We start from the raw sequence: 21,886 nt of genomic DNA on the forward strand, positions 1-21,886 counted from the left end.
CAGTGGCATGATCACAGCTCACTGCAGCCTCAGCCTCCCAGGCTCCAGCAATCTTCCTACCTCAGCCTCCTGAGTAGCTGGGACTACAGGCACACACCTGCAATCCCCGTTGTGGTGGCGGGTGCCTGTAATCTCAGCTACTCCAGAGGCTAAGGCAGGAGAATCACTTGAACCCAGGAGGTGGAGGTTGCAGTGAGCCAAGGTTGTGCCACTGCACTCCAGCCTGGGCAAGAGCGGAACCCCATCTAAAGGAAGGAAGGGAGGAAGGGAGAGAGTGAGGGAGGGAGGGAGGAAAGGGAGGGAAGGAGCAAAGGAAGGAAGGAGGGAGGGAGTCAGGGAGGGAAGGAGGGAAGGAAAGAAGGAAGGAAGGAAGGAAGGAAGGAAGGAAGGAAGGAAGGAAGGAAGGAAGGAAGGAAGGAAGGAAGGAAGGAAGGAAGGAAGGAAAGAAGGAAGGAAAGAAGGAAGGATTGATACACTGCCAGGATGTTTGTTGGGCAAATGAAGGTTTATGGTGGTCCCTGTTGGCAAGCTGTGTTTTTCTAGCCTCATTCTATTAGAAACAAAGGCTATTTACCACCAACATATTTAAACAAAGTAGCATTCCTCATATATAAAGAGTGGTTAGAAATCAATAAAAATAAAGCAACACACGCAAAGAACATGGATGCACTTTGGACACACAAAAGACATAGGTGGGAAATTGTAAAAGACTCTTGAAAAAGTATTTTGCCACTCTAATATTTGACAAAAAGATCCAATAATAGTTTTTGTGAAGGTACAGGGCAGTGAGAACTTGCATACATTGCTGGGATACGTTAGTACCATCTTTCTGGAAGGTGAAACGGCCAAGTATATTGAAAGCCTTTGATGGAAAATAACCATAATGACTCACATTCGTGGAGTGACAACCTCATTTATTATCTTTCCCCATCAGAACAGAAACTCCCCAACGGCTATTTTGTCTGTTCTGTTCACTGCTGAGTTCCTGATGTCTGAAACAACTCATGTCCCTGATTTTTATACCCAGCATGATCCCATCTACTCAGTTTTCTGAAGTTTGAGAACCACTGAGCTAAGCTAAAAGGAAAGTTTTTATGCAGACAGACGTCCGAGCATCCAATCTATTTAGGCCTTTTTGACAACCCTCAAGTTCTTAGCAGTGAGTGAAGAATTCTCAGGGGTTCCCCACTGACCCATAGGTTAATAGTTGTGCCTATAGTTATTAGAATTAAATTAGATGATTTTTCTTTCCTTTTTTTTTTTTTTTTTTCCTTGAGGGAAGGTCTGGCTCTGTGTCACCCAGGCTGGAGTGCAGTGGCATGATCTCAGCTCACTGCAACCTCTGCCTTCTGGGATCAAATGATCCTCCCACCCCAGCCTCCCAAGTAGCTGGGACTACAGGTGCACACCATCCCGCGTGGCTAATTATTTTTGTTTTGGTTTGGTTTTGTGTTGTTTTGTAGAGACAGCGTTTTGCCATGTTGCCCAGACTGGTCTCGAACTCCTGGACTGAAAATAAATCTGCCCACCTTGGCCTCCCAAAGTGCTGGGATTCCAGGCATGAGCCACCACAACCCAGCCTGAGATAATATCTCACACTGAGTCTTTAGAATGCGCCAGGCAGACCGGGCGCGGTGGCTCAAGCCTGTAATCCCAGCACTTTGGGAGGCTGAGATGGGCGGATCACGAGGTCAGGAGATCGAGACCATCCTGGCTAACACGGTGAAACCCCGTCTCTACTAAAAAATACAAAAAACTAGCCAGGCGAGGTGGGGGGCGCCTGTAATCCCAGCTACTCGGGAGGCTGAGGCAGGAGAATGGCGTGAACCCGGGAGGCGGAGCTTGCAGTGAGCTGAGATCCGGCCACTGCAGTCCAGCCTGGGAGAGAGAGCGAGACTCCCTCGCAAAAAAAAAAAAAAAAAAAAAAAGAATGCGTCAGGCAGTGTTCTAGGTTTTACAAACCTTATCAGACCCATTTGTTTTTTACAATTTCTTTTTGTTTTGTAGTTGGTTTTTTTTTTTTTTTTTGAGACGGAGTCTCACTTTGTCACCCAGGTTGGATTGCAGTGGTACGATCTCGGCTCACCGCAAGCTCCGCCTCCTGGGTTCACGCCATTCTCCTGCCTCAGTCTCCCGAGTAGCTGGGACTACAGGCGCCCGCCACCACGCCCGGCTAATTTTTTTGTATTTGTAGTAGAGACGGGGTTTCACCGTGTTAGCCAGGATGGTCTGGATCTCCTGACCTCGTGATCTGCCCGCCTCAGCCTCCCAAAGTGCTGGGATTAAAGGTGTGAGCCACTGCGCCCGGTCGAATATCAGGCCCATTTTACAGATGAGGAAACTGAACGCATAGCATGAAAACAGTACCCGATCCAAGGCCTGGTACATAGTAGATGCTTAGTTTGAGCAGGATCTAAATCTATGGTCAGACCCATAGACACACAGCTCCATGAACAGTCGCTCCTGTCTCTCCAGGGGGCCCCAGGAAGCACTTCATAAATGTTTCGATTCTTGAATTCTTTGGTGAATTCAAGAACCAAAACAATACAGAGCCGCCAGGAAAGGTGAGCAGGGGCGGGAGAAGTAGCTTTTCAAGGGGCATGGAGATAATGAGGCACACAAGTCACTGGCCAGCCCAGATACACCAAAATGTACACAGCACGAGGAGAAGTCAGTCATACAGAGCCACAGACGCACCCAAGGCAAATACAGCCGTGATATGTAGCAAGAGAAAAATGAGACACGCAGTCACACGCACAGAGACACATGTCCCCCAGAGCAAACACAGCTACACACGGGGACACACGCCCCGTGACAAACGCAGATGCACACAGAGAGACACACAGCCCTAAGCCCCACACACGGAGATTCACCAGATCCACACCCCAAGACAGAAGCAGGCACGTCCACTCCTGAGGCCAATACAAACTCACTCTAAGAGAAGCACAGACACACACACTAACAGGGCCTTCGCCTACCGGGGGCCGGGTTGGGAGGCTCTGGAGACCCTCGATCCTCGAGGAAGCCCTCATTCCAGCCTCCACCTGCGCCCCCAGGGCCGCCCACGAAGGTGGTGTTGGGCCCAGTGGGGGAAACACAAGGCGGGCAGAGAGATCGGGGCTCCCGCAGTAGGAGGGGCCCAGCCGGGTCGGCTGCGCTGCAGAGCGTGGCTCTTGGGCGCCACCTAGTGGACATATGGAGTGGAGGGCCCGGCTGCCCCAAGGGCAGATCCACAACTCCACAGGTCCTGGGTCCATCTGTTTCTCCTTTTGTGTCTAATGCGTCCCTGTGTGTGTGTGTGTTTCATTCTGTGTCTCAGCCTCTGTCTCTCTTCTCCCTGCATCTCTCTTTTTCTGTGTCCCGGTGTCTCTCTCCATCCTTTTTCCCCCTTCTCTCCCCGCCCATGGCTTCCCCCACCTCCAGAGCCTGAGGCTTCTTCAATAAGCAAGTCAGGCATCTCCAGTGACCCAGCACCCCCCACTTATAGCCGCATCTCTTGGGCCCCGTCCCTCGACGGCATCTTGGTCCCCATGAGTGTCCACCTGCTATGACTCGGCCAGGGGCTGAGTAGGTGGGGGTGTGATACCCAACCGAGTCTCACTCGGTCGCCCAGGCTGGAGTGCAGTGGCGCAATCTTGGCTCACTGCAACCTCCCAGGTTCAAGAGATTCTCCTGCCTCGGCCTCCCAAGTAACTGGGATTACAGGCATGCGCCACCTCACCCCGCTAATTTTTTGTATTTTTAGTAGAGAAGGGGTTTCGCCGTATTAGCCAGTATGATCTCGATCTCCTGACCTCATGATCCGCCCGCCTCGATCTCCCAAAGATTTATTTTTTATACAGAGTTTTGTTCTGTCACCCAGGCTGTAGTGCAGTGGGGCAATCTCAGCTCACTGCAACCTCCACCTCCCGGATTCAAGTGATTCTCCTGCCTCAACCTTCCAAGTAGCTCGGATTACAGGCATGCGCCACCACACCCGGCTAATTTTTGTATTTTTAGTAGAGACGGGGTTTCACCATGTTGACCAGGTTGGTCTCAAGTGATCCGCCCGCCTCGGCCTCCCAAAGTGCTGGGATTACAGGCGTGAGGCACTGTGCCCAGCTGTGCCCACCAGTTCTGCCAGCCTGCTTGCTCCTATGTTCTGGTCTTTGGAGCAAGGATCCCCAAACTGGAGGTGGCTTCTGGCCGCCATACTGTGTCTTTGTCCTAACAGAGCCAGGGCCCCGAGTCCAGGGTGGCTCACCCCTGCTTCCCCAGGGCTGGCTGGTGCTAGCTTCCTGGAGGTGAAGGTGCTCATGGCATGGGGAGACTGGGAGCACGCGGACAGTGAGGATTTGCACCTCAAGCAAGGAAGGGCCTGAAGAGAGACATTTGAGTGTTACCCTCGAACCCTTCCAGGAGGGCTGGTTCTCTTCTTCTCAAGGGCTGAAAACCCTACAGGCTGGTGATCCCATCCCTGATCAGCCACTGCGGCCCCAGGTCCCCATGTTCCTGCCTGCTCCATTACTCAAAGGTGCTAGGCCAGGTGCAGTGGCTCATGCCTGGAGGCCCAGCTACTCAGGAGGCTGGGGCATGAGGATTACTTCCAGTAGCTCAAGGTTGCAGTGAGCTATGATCGCGCCGTTGTACTCCAGCCTGGGCAACACAGCAAGACCCCATCGCTCCAAAAAAAAACAAAAAAAGGGTGGGAGGCATGCCTTTCCTTCCTGGGGGCTTCTGCAAATCCTGTTCCTTCTTCTGGAAAACACTTCTGGGGCTCCTTCACTCATGGCTTAGGCCTGCCCGGTCCCCTCCTCCAGGAAGCCAGTCTCATTCCACCCCGAGACAGCAGGAACCTGCAGGCTTGTCTCAGTCATGGCTGCAATCCTGTCATGGAGCCCTGCTCGCAGTATGTACCCAAGAAGTGTTTGCTAAGTTAAATGAGCAAGAAAACAAAGGACTCAGAGCCCAGCTCTTCAGCCTGGATTTCATCTTAACTTGCTTGGCAGGGGGCCTTGGCCAAGTGGGTTTCCTTCCCGCTCTGGGCACTGTTTCCCCAGCAATGGAGCGAGGGGACCTTTCCCGGACCACTTGTGAGATCTACCCTGCTGGGTTTCATTTCAGCTGAATCTGTAAATATTTGGTCTGCTGTGGCCAGCAGCATCCACGCAGGGGAAGCTTCAGTGCCTTTTACGAGCTCCCTGCGAGGTCTGATGTGCGTTTTCTGTGGCTGGGTACACGGGGCACCCCAGCAGTTTCACAGCTGGTTGGCACGAGGCGGCTATGATTGCAAGACTGGAAGAAGCCAAGAGACACCATCAGTGGTTTCCAGCACTTAACTCCACAGCGTGCAGCATTTGAGAGGCCAAAGCGGGGCCTCTTGTTTTAAAAACTGTAATGCAACATTATAGATTACAGCTGTGACGGAAATTGAGCCCAAAAGATTCCCCTTCCCTAAGTCTGTGGGTCACACTTAACTTCTTAGAGGGCAGAGGGAAGGGATTTCTGTCAGGCAAGGAGTTGGGAAGCCCTGGTTTAGACCTGTCTATTGCTAAAAAAATTCAAAGAACTGCAACCACTTGCTAGGCACCTACTGTATGCCAGATATTGCATAAAGCACCTTTTTTTTTTTTTTTTTTTTTTTTTTTTTTTTTTTTTTTTGAGGTGGAGTCTCACTCTATCTCCCAGGCTGGAGTGTAGTGGTGCAACCAACTCGCTGCAACCTCCGTCTCCCAGGTTCAAGCGATTCTCCTGTCTCAGTCTCCTCAGTAACTGGGATTATGCCCGGCTAATTTTTGTATTTTTAGTACAGACGGGGTTTCACCATGTTGGCCAGGCTGGTCTCAAACTCCTGAGCTCAGGTGATCCACCAGCCTCCTCCTCCCAAAGTGCTGGGATTACAGGCGTGAGCCACCATGCCTGGCCAAAACCTCCGTTTTAAAAGGCTGTGCACTGGGCAGATGTAGATGCCTGCCCCAGTGATGCCTATGTGGTAGAGAGTGCCAACAATAAACAATGCTGTAGTGAGTGGTCAGAGCCACGAGCACAGGCAGGTGTGACAAGGACAAAGCAGAGGGTGATGGGCACTGCTGATCCAGTGGTCAGAGCAGACCTCTTGCAGGGGATGGAATGTGAAGGGGCTGGCCATGTGTGGCTGGTCTCTTCAGTCACAGCCAGTACCACAGTGTTCTTTCTTGAGACAGCCTGTCGCCCAGGCTGGAGTGCAGTGGCGTGATTACAGCTCACTACAGCCTCTGCCTCCTGAGCCCAACTGATCCTCCCACCTCAGCCTCGTGGGTAGCTGGGACGACAGGCGTACACCAGCAGCCCAGCTAATTTTATTTTTTTGTACAGATGGGGTCTTGCTACGTTACCCACACTGCTTTCAAACTCCTGAGCTCCAGTGATCCTCCCGCCTCAGCCTCCCAAAGTGCTGTGGATTATAGGCGTGAGCCACCGGGCCCTGGCTCACAGACCGCCCAGGAAGCTCTCCCAGGAGGGCAGTGTCTCAGGTCCTCAGTGCCTTATGCGCCACTGAACCCGGCAGCTGTTGTGTCAATATTTGAAGATGGAGGCAAACACAGAGCGGCTGCATCTCATGAGGATTTGAGGAGTGTGGAGAAGTGGCTCTCGGCACTCCAAAGAGTAATTTGGGGTCAGTTTCTGGCCCAGTATTGTCTCTGGAAGCACTGCAGGACATGTAGAGTTATCCTTGGGGTCAACTCTAAAGGTCAAGTGCATGTGCAAAATTATGGACAGTCACATGTGCAGCTTGCTCACTTTTGCCCCAAGCACCTATCTCTTCACCACCGTGTGACCTCGGCATGGGGCGCCCGGCCATCCAGGGAGGCTGAGGAGCAGGGACCCTGGGCTGGAGCCTCAGATCCATGGCTCGCTGCCTCTGGGCGGGTCTCAGCCTCCCTTGGACTCAGAACCTTCTTCCACGCTCGACTTTCCCAGGGATTGACTCCGGTTTCCCGAGAAGCTGCACCGGGGTATGTCTGGGTTGGTGATGTTGTGTGACGCCCGTGTGTGTCCTTTGTGTAAATCAGTGGCTGGCCCTGGGGACTAGAGATGTCTAACCTGCTTGACTGGTAAGCACATCCGGTGCTTCCCAAAGTGGATTCTGTTGTACCCCAGGGTGACGGACAAGGATGCCCATGTCCTAACCCCTGGGACCTGTGAACGCACTGGTCTCCAAGACAAAGGGACCTTTTCAGCCTCCATCTCAAAAAAAAAAAAAAAAGAGGGAGAGAGAGAGAAGCTCCCCTAGTCCACCCAGCTGGCCAAAGATGTGGCTGAAGGGCTGAGGTTGGAACCCACCCAGCAGTGACAGCAGAATGCGAACACTGATTTGTCACCATCGTATGACCAGGGAGGCACAGCCTCACCTCTCCCGTGGGTCACTGGGACTCAAGGAAGCCCCCGCCCCTCAATCCGGCAAACCTGTTTTTTGAAAGGCATGGCATCCCCACTAAACGTCGACTTCATGGCTGTTGGTTTTTTATTTTTTTCTTTCGGAATCAAAAGGCCCTGTTCTGACTTTGCCTTTGAAATTATGCGACTAGGAGTCATGCATGCAATTTGAGATTGGCAATCATCGTAGAGGCTTGGGAGTTCCTTGGGAATGAGAAAATCTAACCTAGGAGCTGTTTTGAAATGTAATGAAATCTTTATGAATACAAAATTTAGCAATTGGTGAAGTTGACACATTTTTGTAGCTGTGGAGACATTTCATAAGATCTTAATTCTATTTTTTTTTCTTTTTTTTTTTTTTGAGATGGAGTTTCGCTCTTTCACCCAGGCTAGAGTGAAGTGATGCGATCTCAGCTCACTGCAACCTCTGCCCGCCAGGGTTCAAGAAATTCTCCTGCCTCGGCCTCCCGAGTAGCTGGGATTACAGGCGCCTGCCACCACGTCTGGCTAATATTTGCGTTTTTAGTAGAGACATGGGTTTCCCCATGTTGGCCAGGCTGGTCTCGACCTCCTGACTACAGGTGACCCACCTGTCTCAGCCTCCAAAAGCGCTGGGATTACAGGCGTGAGCCACCGCGCCAGGCCATAAGGTCTTCATTCTGATCCTGCCGTTTTCTTTCTGTATGGCTGGAGCTGGTCATTTCCTCACCGGGACCCCCTCCAGACCTCTGGCATTGCATTTTGCCAGGGCCCCTGTGAAACGTGAGTACCCGAGGCTTTATTCCTATAGGGCTCCCCAGGGCCTGCCAACATGTATTAAGCATTTACTGTATGCCAGGCTTTTTAGGTGGATTAACTAATCTTTGTAAATATCCCATATGGCAACTACAATGATTACTCCCTTCTTCCAGTTAAAGCAGCCAAAGCAGAGAGTAATTATGACCTGCCCGTGGGCAGGCAGGTAGTGAGAAGGCTGGGTGCCAGGCAGTTGGCTCCTAAACTCGCTCTCAAGAAGCTCCCTGTTTCTGCCCCAGTGGCTCTCATTCCTGTGATGCCCCACCGCTCCCCCTCCCCTTTAAAAATGTCTTTTAAATAATGGGAAATATAACAAAATTCACCACCAAATGGTATACAAGGCCAGGCACGGTGACTCATGCCTGTAGACCCGGCAACTTGGGAGGCCAAGGTGGGAGGATGGCTTGAGTTCCAGAGTTCAGGGCTGCAGTGAGCTATGATCGCACCACGGCCCTCCAGCCTGGGACACACAGTGAGGCCCTGTCTGGCAATAAAGGGAATTGGAATCTTGGTGCAGTGCTGGTAGGAATGTATAATGGTACTACCACCGTGGAGAAGCCTGGCTATACTTCCAGAAGTAAAACACAGGAGTTACATGTCAGCACAGGACCCAGCAATCCCAGTCCTAGGTACATGCACAGGAGAATGGAAAACAGGTGTTCAAATACATACACATCCATAAATGCTCGCAGCAGCGCGATTCACACACAACTGCCCAAAGGGAGGATATATCCATCAGAGCATCTCCTTTTCATAACACATATTTTGTTCCACCCACCTTTTCTCTCTTGAAATAAGAGTTAACGTACCTACACTCAATTATTAAAGAAACAGGCCAGGTGCAGTAGCTCGCACCTATAATCCCAGCAGTTTGGGAGGCCGAGACGGGTGGATCACTTGAGGTCAGGAGTTTGAGACCAGCCTAGCCAACAGGGTGAAACCCCGTCTCTACTAAACATACAAAAATTAGCTGGCCGTGGTGGCGGGCACCTGTAATCTCAGCTACTCGGGAGACTGAGGCACGAGAATCGTTTGAACCTGGGAAGCAGAGGTTGCAGTAAGCCCAGATCCTCGCCACTGCACTCCAGCCTGGGTGACAGAGTGAGACTGTGTCTCCAAAGAAAAAAAAGAAAGAAAGAAAGGGGAAACCAGAAGCCAGGACGCAAACACGCTCACAGGAAGAAGGCCCCATGAAGACGGAGGCCGAGACTGGGCAATGTGTTTACAAGCCAAGGAACGGCCGGAGGCACTCGGCAGCTGTCAGAAGCTAGGAGGCTCAGGAAGGATTCTGCCACATAGCCTGGGAAGGACGCAGCCCTGCCCACACCCAGATCTCAGACTCCCGGCCTCAATAACTGAGAGCCAATGAGCTTCCTTAGCCAGTTTATGGTGCTTTGTGACAGCAGTCCCGGTAACTCAAGTGTTTTGTTTCTGCGTGGAACAGAGCTGGTTCCAGGCCTGGCTCACAGGAAAGGGCAGGGCTCTTCTGCCCCTGCAGGATGTCCAGTGGGATTGGCTCCCTTTCCAACTCCCATGGGGCGGCCTGGCAGTTGTTGAGCTGCTGCTTTGTAGTTCACGAGGCCACACCCATCTCCAGGAAGGTGCTCCGTGACGAGATCTCAAAACAGGGCCTGCTCCCAATCCCAGGCTGCCTCCTCAATGCAGGCTGAGCCTACCTTTTATTGCCCAACAAGGAAGCTCTCAACCCCGATTTCTAGACTCTGGCTTGTGGGGTAGACAGGCAAGCCACGAAGGCCCCCGTGTGCAACAAGGAGGTGCCGTTGCACCCAGTCCACCTGTCACTGGAAAACGACTCCAGAAGCCGCCGCTGGGGAGGCTCCCGAATGCGTTCACGGAGGCTCAGGCCTAGACAAGACGCCGAGAGCCAGGGCCAACCTGCCTTTCATGCTCCGGTGTCTGCAGCAAGCTGGGCTGGATTTTCAGATGGCTTTTTTAAAACTTAACTTCCCAGCGGGGGAATGGGGAACTCCAGCAGAACTGGCAGTTGGAGGAGGGGCCTGTGGGTGGCTGTCCTAGATACAAAGGGGAGGGAAAGAGGTCCCCAGTAGGTGGCCCTCCCAGTTAACTCTCACCACACCGGGCTGGGTTGCCCCTCCTGCCAAGAGGGCACCAGGCAGACCCCATGCACCATCCTCTGCCCCAAGACGCCTGCAGTCCCCGCCCTTGGCCAGCATCAGCTCCACTCGTGTACCCATTCTGAAGAGGACAGCTGCGCTCACAGTGGTCGGCCCCTGCAGGGACCTGGCACGGAGGGCTGCGCGCATGGGCTGGCAGCCTGCGGGCTACCCTGGCGAGTGAGGTGCCTCGTCCGGCACAGTCTTTAAGGAAGCAAATAAGCGTCACACTCAAATGCACTTTTGCAGACAAATAGACATTTCCAGAAGAACGAAGGGACTAGCTCTACACCTGGGCCCATTGCCGAGTCAGCACCGTCCCACTCCTGTCCAGCTGCTGGCAGCAGGCACTGAGTGGACACACTCGGCAGCCGGCGGAGGGCAGGCCCACCACACACGCAGCCTTCCCGAAAGAGCCCACCACACACCAGCATGGGACACAGCCCCATACTGAGGTGGCAGGGGGAGGGCTCCCCAGGGCCTGGCACGCCTTCACCACTACCCACGCAGAGACAGGCTCAGTGTAAAAGGATTGGTCTGAGGGCCCCACGGTGCACAGCACCCCCTGAAGAATTCCTAGTTCCCACGGGCTGACTCCCCATCCTCAGTTTCATCATCCAATGATGGGGACCTGGACGCCCCACTTCCTGGGGCGGTTATGAGAATGCAGTAGGATGATGCAGGCAAAAGACTTTGGCAGCGCCTGGTAGAGCCAACAGTCAACATGCGGTCACACCACTGTGCCCAGGGTCGGTCCCATCCCGAGCTCTGTGGCCACGAGGACTCACGCACGTGCACACGCACGCAAGACTGCGAATGGTAAACTTTATTAATGGAAAATGGAATGCCTCGTTAACAGAAACCTTGATTTAAAAACGGCAGAACAAGAACACATTTATTTAAAAAAAAAAAAGTGAGTTCACATTGTATTGAGCTACAACACGGTGGCAGGATTTGCTTTGCTTTTAAAAAGATCCCCCAAGTTCAAGGGAACCCTGGCTACCAGATTCAACAGTGCATCTGCCCACCTGAAAACTCGCAGTGAGTGGGACTTAGTAGCGGCGGGTGAAGTGGGGATACGGGGGGGGATGGGGGTGTGGGTGCGGGACTCTGCTGCCCCGGTCCTGGCTGGCCACTCCGCCACCTTCCAGTCCGCCACCTGGCACCACGTGGCCCTGGGAATGTCCACCTTGTGCAAAGCCGCCTCGCCTAGGAACAAAGTCAGACATTTTTTCCCCTTGAAGTGCTCAGCGTTTTCATCGTAACATGGGTTCAGTAACGGTCCCGCAGCCTTTAGAGCGCTTGGGTTTTTTTTCCACGTGAGAAAAATCATCACCACACATTGTATTCCAGGTAACTGAAGAGCGTTATTTGAATAAATTGCAAAGAGCTGCTTTTTGCTTTGTTTTCAAAACATCCAACCCAGCCAGCTGATCAAACATGCAAAAACGGGAGAGGAAGTGAGGAGCAGGAGCAAACCACTGTCCTCCTCGAACACGCCTTACCCCGCCACTCCACCGCGGCTTGCCATGTGCCCCGGCCCCGAGGGCCCAGACAGGCCCCTCTCGCCACCTAGAAGAGAAGAAGGGTCTGCAAACACTCCATCCCTGGGGAAGCCCCTGGACACGTGTGGGGGCCACAGCCACCCTCGTCCCCGGAGCCAGCCCCATACCTTGCCACCTGGCGTGCTCCCGGCTGGCCGCGCCTGCGTCCATGGTACCCTGCCAGGCACGCGCCTGGTGCTCCTCCAGCCGCTGGTTGTGCTCTCCCCAGTCACGGCCACCCCTTTGCCAAAAAAAAAAAAGCAGACATGCAGCCGTCTGATGAGCCTCCAGGATCGCGCTGGGAGCAGGCGCATCCACCCTGACCTCAGCCGCGTGGCGGATCATGCCATACAGCAAGGGATGCAGACGAGTGGGCAAATCATGGGAAGTGACATTTCCCCAAAAACTGACGTGCCAGTAAGCACGTGAGAAGGGGCTCAACGCCACCTGGAAATGCCAATCCAAGGCATAGCGAGACACTACCTCCCCCGGGCTGGGATGCTAGAATCACACAGTAACACGCACCGTGGAGGGTGCGAGGAAAGGGAAGAACCCTCATCCACTGCTGGTGGAAATGTAAAATGGTGTGGCCACTGTGGAGAACAGTTTGGTGGTTCTTCAAAAAGTTAAGGGCAGAATTACCACGACCCAGCAAACCCAGTCCCACCTGACAGAAATGAAAACGTGACCAAAGACATCTGTGCATGAATGTTCCTGGCAGCAGGATTCCTACCAGCCAAAGGGAGACGGACCCCAGCGCCCATGAACTGATTAGCAGATAACGCTATGTGGTGTGTCCGGACCATGGAGTGTTCAGCCTTAACTAGGACGGAAGCACTGGCCCAGGCAGCATGTGGAGATGAGCCCTCAATACATGAGACTTAGGGAGAAGCCAGGCCCAGCAGGCACACCGCGCAGGCCAAGAAATGACTCAAGACAGCAAATCCAGAGCCAGAAAGGAGCCCGTGGCTATCGAGGGCAGGGGAGAAGCGGGTGCGGCTGCTAAGAGGAGCAGGGTTTCTTCTGACATGATGAAAATGCTTCGGAATCGGCCTTGGGGATGGCTGCACAGATCCACGCACATGCAAACCTCCAATGACTGCACACGTGAAACGGGAAGTACGTGTCCTGTGAATTATACTTCAAGAAAGCTATTTTTTTAAAAGTTTCACACAGAAACTCTGGGAGATGAAAATCTGAGTCCCATGTCCTGAGTCCTAAGTGGCCGTGCAGGAAAGCAGCCAGACCCAATCTGCATGAGTGTCTGCCTGCTGTGGGTTGCCGGCTGCAGTGACAGTCAGGCCAAGTGAGCCCACAGGCCCAAGAGGGGTCATCGGAGCCCCCAACACACACCTGCCAGGCAAGCGCAATACCGCCCTGGAGGGAGTGGAAAGCACGCGTGTGGCACCTGCCCTTGGTGACCCGAGCGTGCCCAGCCACTGCTCACTATGTCTTTGGTTCTGAGTTTCCCATTTACATTCCCAAGTTATTTACCACAAAACCCACTAAGTGACAGGACAGGAATGCTAATGAGGTCACCCAGAACACTTTACACCAACTGATCAGAGCACTGCCACTGTCTGTGCTGCCCAGAGATGCAGGAGAAGCTTCAGGTGGGACACTTGGCACGGCTCCGAGTCAAAGTCCCTGGCAGAGGTGGAAGAGCCTCTCAGCGTAGAGGGAGGGATGGACAGGGGAGCACAGGGGACCAAAACCCACACTGCGGCAGTGGGCAGGGGCCAAGGCAGCCCTGGGCCGGGGCTGGAGACAGACAGGACACTCATCTCACAGAGGAAAGCAGGGCGGCAACTGCAAAGTGGTCCTGCCACCAGCCTCCTCACGGCCAGTCCAGGCAGCAACAGGGCAAACAGGCAGGGGTGACTGCAGCTGGCCAAAGAAACCAGAGAGGCACCCAGAGTCCTCCCAGACAAGCCCTGTACCCCAGTAATGCTGACGAGACTCAGGACAGCCCCCACAGCTGCAGTGCTGGTGAAGGTGGCTTTGAACACCTATGGAGGACCTGGCCTAGTGTCCTCAGCCCTGAGTCCTGGGGGGACGGTCCCCATAAGCGATTCTAATAGGCAGGGCAGGGTTGAGAAGCCCCACCCCAGACCAACTAGGGGTCAGAGAGAAAACCCGAGGAAGACACATGTAAAGAGGCAACGTGGCGGCAAGGGCAAGGCCGCTCTACCACGGACGGGGCAGGACTGACAGCTTCTGCGCTCTCTCCCAGTGGGAACGCAGCCCCTGTGATCGAGACATTGACAACTGCAGGCGCTCCCCAGCTCGGGAATGGGGATGGGCCATTCTGGGCGACCTGGACAGCTCCATCCCTGAGAGCCTGTTCTGCGCTTTCTTCTTGAGAACCTGGACTTTCTGAGTCAGGAGTTTCAAATGGCAGGACCCGTGGTAGTCCATCCTAAAGCTGCCCTAGCTGAAATCAAACCTTGGGGACATGCCTGGCCAGGCACCAACCTCTTCCCAGGCTAGGACAGATGCTCCCCACCCGACTGGGGCTCACTCACTAACCTGGGGGGAGGGGGCAGACCCCGGCCTTCACTCAGCCTCTTGTCGGAGCCGTAGCCCCCCCAGCCATCACGGGAGTCCCGGCCGTGGCGCTCTGGGGGTCCTCCGTGGCCATGGCGGTCATCTCCATAGTGCTGGAAGGCAGGAGAGGGACAAGGTGACACTGACCACGTCACCCACATAGGCCCACCTTCCAGGAGGACTGTCTACCGAAAACCCCAGGGCGGCAGGTGGGCCGGAGCCAAGAGAAGACGGCAGGGCGAGGCCTCAGCCCTGGTGGGCCCTGCTTCACTGACCCTCTGCTCCCTGGCTCCCCTCCTCGCACCCCTACAGCTGCATCACTGCTGTGAGCTGCCCCAGGAGTGTGGGGAGCCCTGGTGTTACTGCCCGCAACAGCTCTGCTCAAGGTCCACTAAGATGTCACTGAGCCCTGTCTTCCCTGAGGAGCTGGGCACTGCCTCCTTTCTGATCACAGGAGTGCCTTCGGGCGGGTCAGCACCCCTGTGCTCTGGCGGGGCCACACTTCCAGCCTCCCTGGCCAACCAACTCTGCACAGAGGAGCCAGCAGTCACGAAGCAGGCAGGTGCTGCCTGTCGCCATAGGCCATTACTCTGCCACCCAACTCCCACCTCTCCACCAGGCTGCTGCCTTCTCAGAACTCACACCCTGCCACAACGCACGGGGCACCCGCATGGCACCACAGAGATTTAGGGACCACTCTTGTGGTCTTCAGCCCCCAGTGCCCACCCAGCATGGACTTGAAACATGGAGAATCCCAGGCTCCCCATGCCCCCGACCCTGGCACATGTGGGCTAAATGACAATCACCATTTGGGTTCTTAGGGGCACGCTACAGGCACCAAGACCCAAAGGCTCCCTGAGCAAGTGGACAATGAAGAGACACTTGAGGTTTCTACTGGATAAAATGAAGAACAAGCCCGACATATTTGAAAATGACAGAAACTTGCACATTAAAAAACAATCAAATATTTGCACAATTTTTTTTTTTTTAGACAGTCTTGCTCTTGTTGCCCAGGCTGGAGTGCAATGGTGCGATCTCAGCTCACTGCAAGCTCCGCCTCCTGGGTTCAAGCAATTCTCCAGCCTCAGGCTCCTGAGCAGCAGGGATTACAGACACTTGCCACCATGCCCGGCTAATTTTTTTTATTTTTAGTAGACACAGGGGTTTCACCATGTTGGCCAGGCTGGTCTCGAACTCCTGATCTCAGGTGATCCACCCACCTCAGCCTCCCACAGTGCTGGGATTACAGGCATGAGCCACCACGTCCCGTTAAACATTTGCGCGTCTAGTCGCTGGCCAGAACCCACACATCCATACCCGCCACACATGCTAAATTGCCACCTCTCTGGGATAAAGCGGCCGCCTGATGAGAAATGGTGAGTTATGCCCGCACAGCAGCACAGTGGCCCTAGGGCTTGGCATCGGGGCTCTACTCACCTGCCCATCCCGGTGGTCTCCCATCATTGGCCTCGAACCCTCCCTCCTGCAAAAGGAAAAGATCCTGTTCAAACAGCGCCAGGCACTACTACACATTTCTGTAGGTCAGGTAAGTTTCACGACTGGGATACTTATTCCATCCCATCACATAAAAAGTGTAACTGGCCTGGAAAAAAGCAAAAAGCTAGCTCAAATCGAAAGGCTTTTCTCTGGGGGCAGGAACAAAGTCGGATCCTAAAGAGAAGGGAATACAGATCTCACTGAACTAAGATTCCTCGGAGAGCTCTCAGTCAGGGGAACAGGGACAGAGGCCTCCAATGATCCCTAATCTTTGGTCTGACCCAACGTGTGGGACTTGCCGAAATTCACACCAACTCCACCCCAAAATCCAGCAGAATGAAGAATGTGGCCTCTCAGCCTCCCTTTCCCATTCTGCCCACTCTGACACTCCTTCTAAAGGAGCCAATGAACGGGGAAATGGGTCAGAGATGTGCAGCTGAGGGGAGCCCAAAGACAGGACTTTTAAACTGGAAAACCAAGTGCTGTCTTCTTAATAAACTAGATGTACTCCTCATTTCAAAAGGCTAAAAAGCCCACCCAGACCCTCGAAATGCAAAACAGGCCTCATGAGAAATTTTGCATGTCCTCCATCTCTGGTAGCTCTCGGGCACAGGAAGCTCTGCTGGTTGTCCAGGCACGAAAGCCCCAAAGCTCCAGCATGCCTCAGGTCACGCCTCTCCTTAGCGGCGCCAACGGAGAGGGGGAAGCAGCTATGGAGAGACCTCCCAGGAAGCTGTGAAACCCAGAACAAGGTTGTGCTGACAAACATCGCTGCCTCACAAGAAAGCTCAGTGTCGGGGGGCCTCCACCCAGGTCCCTCCTGGCCACGCTGGAACAAGCTCTGAGATGCCTTCCCATGAGGCAAGCTGGGGATTCTGTAAACGGCCGCCAATTCCAGCAACTCGCTCAAGTTCTGGGCAAGGTCAGAGTCACCCATTGTGCATCTCAGAAGTAAACGAGGCTTCAGAGCACACAGGAACCCCTGCACTGGGCTGAGAATGAGGTCAGCTGGATGCGCCAGTGCCCACAATGACTGTGGCTAAAGGAGGAGACGGGACCACTGACCTGTCGATGGCGTGGTCCTGGTACTGGCCCCGGTCTCGATGATCGAAATCGTGGAAGCGGTGGTCCGGCCGGGGAAAGTCCGCGCGGTATCTGTCTTCCATCGCCACACGCTTTCCTTCTGGCCAATAGGCATCATCTCGTCTGGTTTTTATTTTAAAAGAATGCAAATTCCATTTATGAAAGGAGGAGAAAAAGGAAGGAGGTGGAGGTGGGGAGGGGAGCTCTCTCCCCAGACCCAGTATCGTTTAAAATGCCCTGCAGGGCTAATCTCTAAACACTCGATCATCATTGCTTTGATTTGATAAATTAAAACCCCCATTAACAGCCGAGAGGTACACTTGTATTCTCATCCAACAGTCCCGAAAGGAGCACTGCTGTGAGCTCATTGTCTCATGAGACTGTTAATACCCTGATCCCCACTCATGAGCACAAATGCAAGTGAAATGAAATATTTGATTCTTCTGGAATAGCATTCGAGTTGCCACACTTTTACTTTCCCTGCCTTCCACGGGAGCCTGAATCTCCCTCTGAGTTTCTTGCAAAAGCAAAGAGAATTAGATGAGGTGATAGTAAACTACACACAGCTCCGGATGGCATCCAATTATCTTCTTCTTGATTTTTACCAGAAAACTAGGCTCATGGAGAGTGGGGTGACAGGTGACTGTCAATTAAGCTGTTCCAGGTAGCTAGAGACCAATAAACCTACTTTCTAAACCAAAGGCAATTTCCTTTTCCACAGCGCCTGCTCTGCCTGTCTACAAGGACACGAGATTGGCAGAGACAGCGGTGGCCAACTTGGGCCTAATGGGCATTTGGTTGTCTCACAAGACAGAGAACAGTTATGCTCCACGGGGAAGTGGAGAGGAAAAGCATCACAAACCCTTCAGCAAGTGGCAGCCATCAAGTTTCCCAGAATAACTCAAGTTGGGGGAGACGCTACACAGCCTCGAGTGGTGACAGTGAACTAATAAACCTGCAGCAGCCAGTGAGAGCTACAGGGAGTCCCCAGGGCGCATGCTCCATATCAAATTTCATTCTCCCCCTCCTGGGACGGAAGGGAAGCCGCTGTTCTGTTGGAAGGGTGAACACCGCTGCCACGCTGGCCTCCGTCCTGCCCGCGCTCTGGGCAGGACTCACCGATCCAGGTCGTAGGGCCTCCGCCCCGGCCGCCGCTCCTGCTCGTAGCGCAGCTGCTCCTGCTGGCGCCGCAGCTCCTCGCGCTCGCGGTGGATGCGCTCCTGCTCCTTCCTGCGCTCACGCTCCACGCGCATGCGTTCCCGCTCTAGCCGCTCCCGCTCCATGCGCTCCCGCTCCAGCCGCTGGCGCTGGCACTCGAGCTGCAGGCGTTCCCGCTGCAGCCGGGCCTTCTCCTTCCGCTCATGGAAGGCCTCCAGGCGCTGCTCCCGCTCCCGCTGCTCGCGCTCCCTGCGGGGACAGGCGAGGCTGCCCTGAACCCCCTGTGTGAGCCTCCACGGAGAAAAAGCCCGGTGCCCAAAACTGGGTGTGAATTGGAAGCAGAAAAAAAAATTGGATCCAAAAGCTCACCGGGCTTCCCTAAAGCTGCGCGTGCAGGGGGTTACCTTACTTAAGAAAGTCACCTCAAGAAAAGCAAAGGCAGCACAGCTGGCAACATTTCTAGGTTCGCTCAAGATCATTTTCCAAATGCTATGAGCACAGCTTTTGCTTTACTGAGCAATATTTGAGGAAAAGTGACAAAAGAACGCCGGGTATCCCGACATGAAAACGCCGAATGTCAAGGCAGAGAGGGACAAACCTTCAAGACCACAGCCCAGAATGGAGCCGTGGCAAAATGACAACTGGACTCGGCTTGCAGTTTCTGACCTTGTGTGAGAGGTTTCAATAGGGAAGACCGAGACTTCAGCACCCAGGGACCATCCCATCCCATCAAAGCCACACACGGCTGGGTTTTGCGCACCGGCCAAGGTCCAACACCAGAGGAGGGGCAAAAACAGACTTTGAGCCAGCAGAAGGCTCAGCCTGTAATCCAGCACTTAGGGAGGTTGACTGACGCAGGAGGATTGCTTGAGCCCAGGAGTTCAAGATCAGCCTGGCAACATAGACAAACCCCATATACTGTAAAGGGCTTCCCTGACTTTATTTCAAGACAGGGTCTCACTCTGTCACCCAGTCTGGAGTGCAGTGTTGTGATCACGGCTCACTGCAGCTTTGAGCTTCTGGGCTCAGGCGATCCCCCCACCTCAACCTCCTGAGTAGCTGGGACTACAAGTGCACGCTACCATGCCCAGCTAATTTTTAAATATTTTGTAGAGGTGGGGGTCTCGCTACATTGCCTAGGATGGTCTCGAACTCCTGGCTTCAAGTGATCCTCTGGCCCTGGCATCCCAAAGTGCTCGGATACAGGTGTGAGCCACTGCACCTGGCCCTTTGATGACTTTCATGCCACCTGGCACGTCTGGCGGCTCATGTGTGAACAGGTGCTGGCCCCTGCGCCTCAAGGACCCAGGCGAAGCACAACACCCGCCGGCCCAGGCACTGGCTCTCGGGCACACAGAGTCCTCACTCCAGGTACAGCTGGGAGAAGGACAGCCACCCCCAGAGGAAACCACCAGCCCACCACCCCGCCCAGCTCCACTCACCGCCGCCTCTCCGTTTCTCGGATCTCCCGTTCCCGCTGCCTCTGGCGCTCTCTCTCCCTTTGTTCTTTGATTTTATCGAACGACAAGATGTCTCTCTTTTCCTTGCTTTCTGACTTGCGATCCTGACTCTTGGAGCTCTGTTTACCAAAACTGGTTTATTAATGTCAGGAGAATGACTGCAGCAAACACACAATGGAGATTATGCACGTGTGGATGAGACTAAGATTCTTTGGTCCCACATGGTGTAGATGGAAGGCTGTAGTCTCCAGACCAGAGGCCCAGGCATAGGCTGCTTCCCTCCAAGTTTGCGTTTTACTGCCTAATCCAGAATCCTGCTTTCAAATGTCAAGGGGCATTCATGGAAGAGAAGAGGTTGACCCATGCCTCAAAAAACCTACAGGCACAGTTTTTCTAGCATAGCACAGCCAAGGACTCATATAATCCAAAGCAAACCTAGGCCTCTGAGAGCCACGGGGCACATCCGCACAGGGCCACTGTGGCCATTAGTTCAGAGGGGGACAGCAGTCAGGCCAGCTGTTTGGACAGCTGGAGGGCAGACTGCATGTTTCACATCTCAACTGCTGGCTCAGGACTCAGGCAGACAGCTCTAAATAGAATATGCCAGGCCAGGCACAGTGGCTCACGCCTGTAATCCCAGCACTTCAGGAGGCCGAGGTGGGCAGATCACGACATCAGGAGTTCAAGACCAGCCTGACCAACATGGTGAAACCCCATCTCAAGTAAAAAAACAAAAGTCAGCCGGGCGTGGTGGCGCATGCCTGTAATCCCAGCTACTCAGGAGGCCGAGGCAAAAGAATCACTTGAACCTGGGAGGCGGAGGTGGCAGTGAGCTGAGATCGCACCACTGTACTCCAGCCTGGGAAACAGCAGGACTCCGTCTCAAATGAATAAATAAATAAATAAATAAATAAATAGAATATGCCAAAATGCTTTAATGCAAAACGGTGCTCCTAATAAGGTACAGAACACTAATAGCCAATGTCTGTAATTTATTTTGTGTAGGTTTTTGGTTTTTTTGAGACCCAGTCTGGTTCTGTTGCCCAGGCTGGAGTGCAACGGCTCACTGCAGGCTCAAGTGATCCTCCCACCTCAGCCTCCTGAGTAGCTGAGACCACAGGTGCACACCACCATGCCTAATTTTTCTATTTTTGTAGAGACGGGGTTTTGTCCTGTTGTCCAGGCTGGTCTCAAACTCCTGAGTTCAAGTGATCCGCCTGCCTCATCCTCCCAAAGTGCCAGGATTATAGGCGTCAGCCACCCGCACCCAGCCTACATTCATAATTTTCTATCTGTGGCATAAAGCTCAGAGCTGTAACGACTGACTCCCATTTCAAGGTTCTCCAAGGCCTCACCCAAACTAGCTACACACCAGACCCTCCCAGGAAGCTTTTAAACAACACAGAACCTGAGGCCTCCTGCTGATCCACACAGAATCTCTGGGGCAGGGGCTTGGGAAATGACATTGTTAAAAAGCTACTCAGCTTATTTTCCTAATTAGTTCCCATAGGAGAGAAAGAGCAAGCAATGAAAGACAAACCAAGCCAACAGAAAGACAGGTAAAGGTCAAGGCGGAGACATTACACCAATTATTAATAAAATGCAGGCTGGGGAGGAAGGGGCATACACACACAGGGAGACATCACCCAGCACTTTGATGGCACGCTTTGCCTATGAGACGAGCAGATGTCTTACACACACTGCAGTGGAGTAAGAAGGGGACAGGTGGCCGGGCGCGGTGGCTCACGCCTGTAATCCCAGCACTTTGGGAGGCTGAGGCGGGCGGATCACAAGGTCAGGAGATCGAGACCACGGTGAAACGCCGTCTCTACTAAAAATATAAAAAATTAGCCGGGCGCGGTTGTGGGCGCCTGTAGTCCCAGCTACTCGGGAGGCTGAGGCAGGAGAATGGCGTGAACCCGGGAGGCGGAGCTTGCAGTGTGCCGAGATCGCGCCACTGCACTCCAGCCTGGGCTGGGCACAGAGCGAGACTCCGTCTCAAAAAAAAAAAAAAAAGGGGACAGGTGCCCACGTACCACCGCACAGTGGGCAGCACAGCAGGCAACAGTGCCAGCACTCCTGGGTTCTCAGGCCAGCTTAGCCACTTACTAGTGACCTGGCAGGTGCAACACACGCAAGAGTCCCCTTCACAACCTTTCTGAACAGCACTTCATTTCAAAATTTAAAAGTTAAAAGAAGCTGGGGCTAGTGGCTCACACCTGTAATCCAGCAAGTTTGGAAGGTCAAGGCGAGAGAATCACTTGAAGCCAGG

At 53.7% G+C, this 21,886-nt stretch overlaps 1 protein-coding gene across 2 annotated transcripts in view; it reads right to left on the bottom strand.

The window, feature by feature from the left end:
- Window positions 1–11,130: 11,130 nt before the first annotated feature.
- LOC105487121 (scaffold attachment factor B2) overlaps window positions 11,131–21,886 on the bottom strand; it is a 38,549-nt gene continuing 27,793 nt past the window's right edge. For both annotated transcript variants that reach the window (XM_071087710.1, XM_071087711.1), the window contains 8 exons: window positions 19,597–19,733; window positions 18,116–18,403; window positions 16,979–17,119; window positions 15,854–15,899; window positions 14,399–14,529; window positions 11,998–12,110; window positions 11,831–11,897; window positions 11,131–11,534 (listed from right to left, as the gene is read on the bottom strand). In XM_071087710.1, coding sequence (XP_070943811.1) covers window positions 11,378–11,534; window positions 11,831–11,897; window positions 11,998–12,110; window positions 14,399–14,529; window positions 15,854–15,899; window positions 16,979–17,119; window positions 18,116–18,403; window positions 19,597–19,733 — 1,080 coding nt within the window. In that variant the 3' untranslated portion in view covers window positions 11,131–11,377. The remainder of the gene's footprint in view (window positions 11,535–11,830; window positions 11,898–11,997; window positions 12,111–14,398; window positions 14,530–15,853; window positions 15,900–16,978; window positions 17,120–18,115; window positions 18,404–19,596; window positions 19,734–21,886) is intronic.

The sequence above is a fragment of the Macaca nemestrina genome, chromosome 20, assembly GCF_043159975.1.
Source record: "Macaca nemestrina isolate mMacNem1 chromosome 20, mMacNem.hap1, whole genome shotgun sequence".
Taxonomy (NCBI): Eukaryota; Metazoa; Chordata; class Mammalia; order Primates; family Cercopithecidae; genus Macaca; species Macaca nemestrina.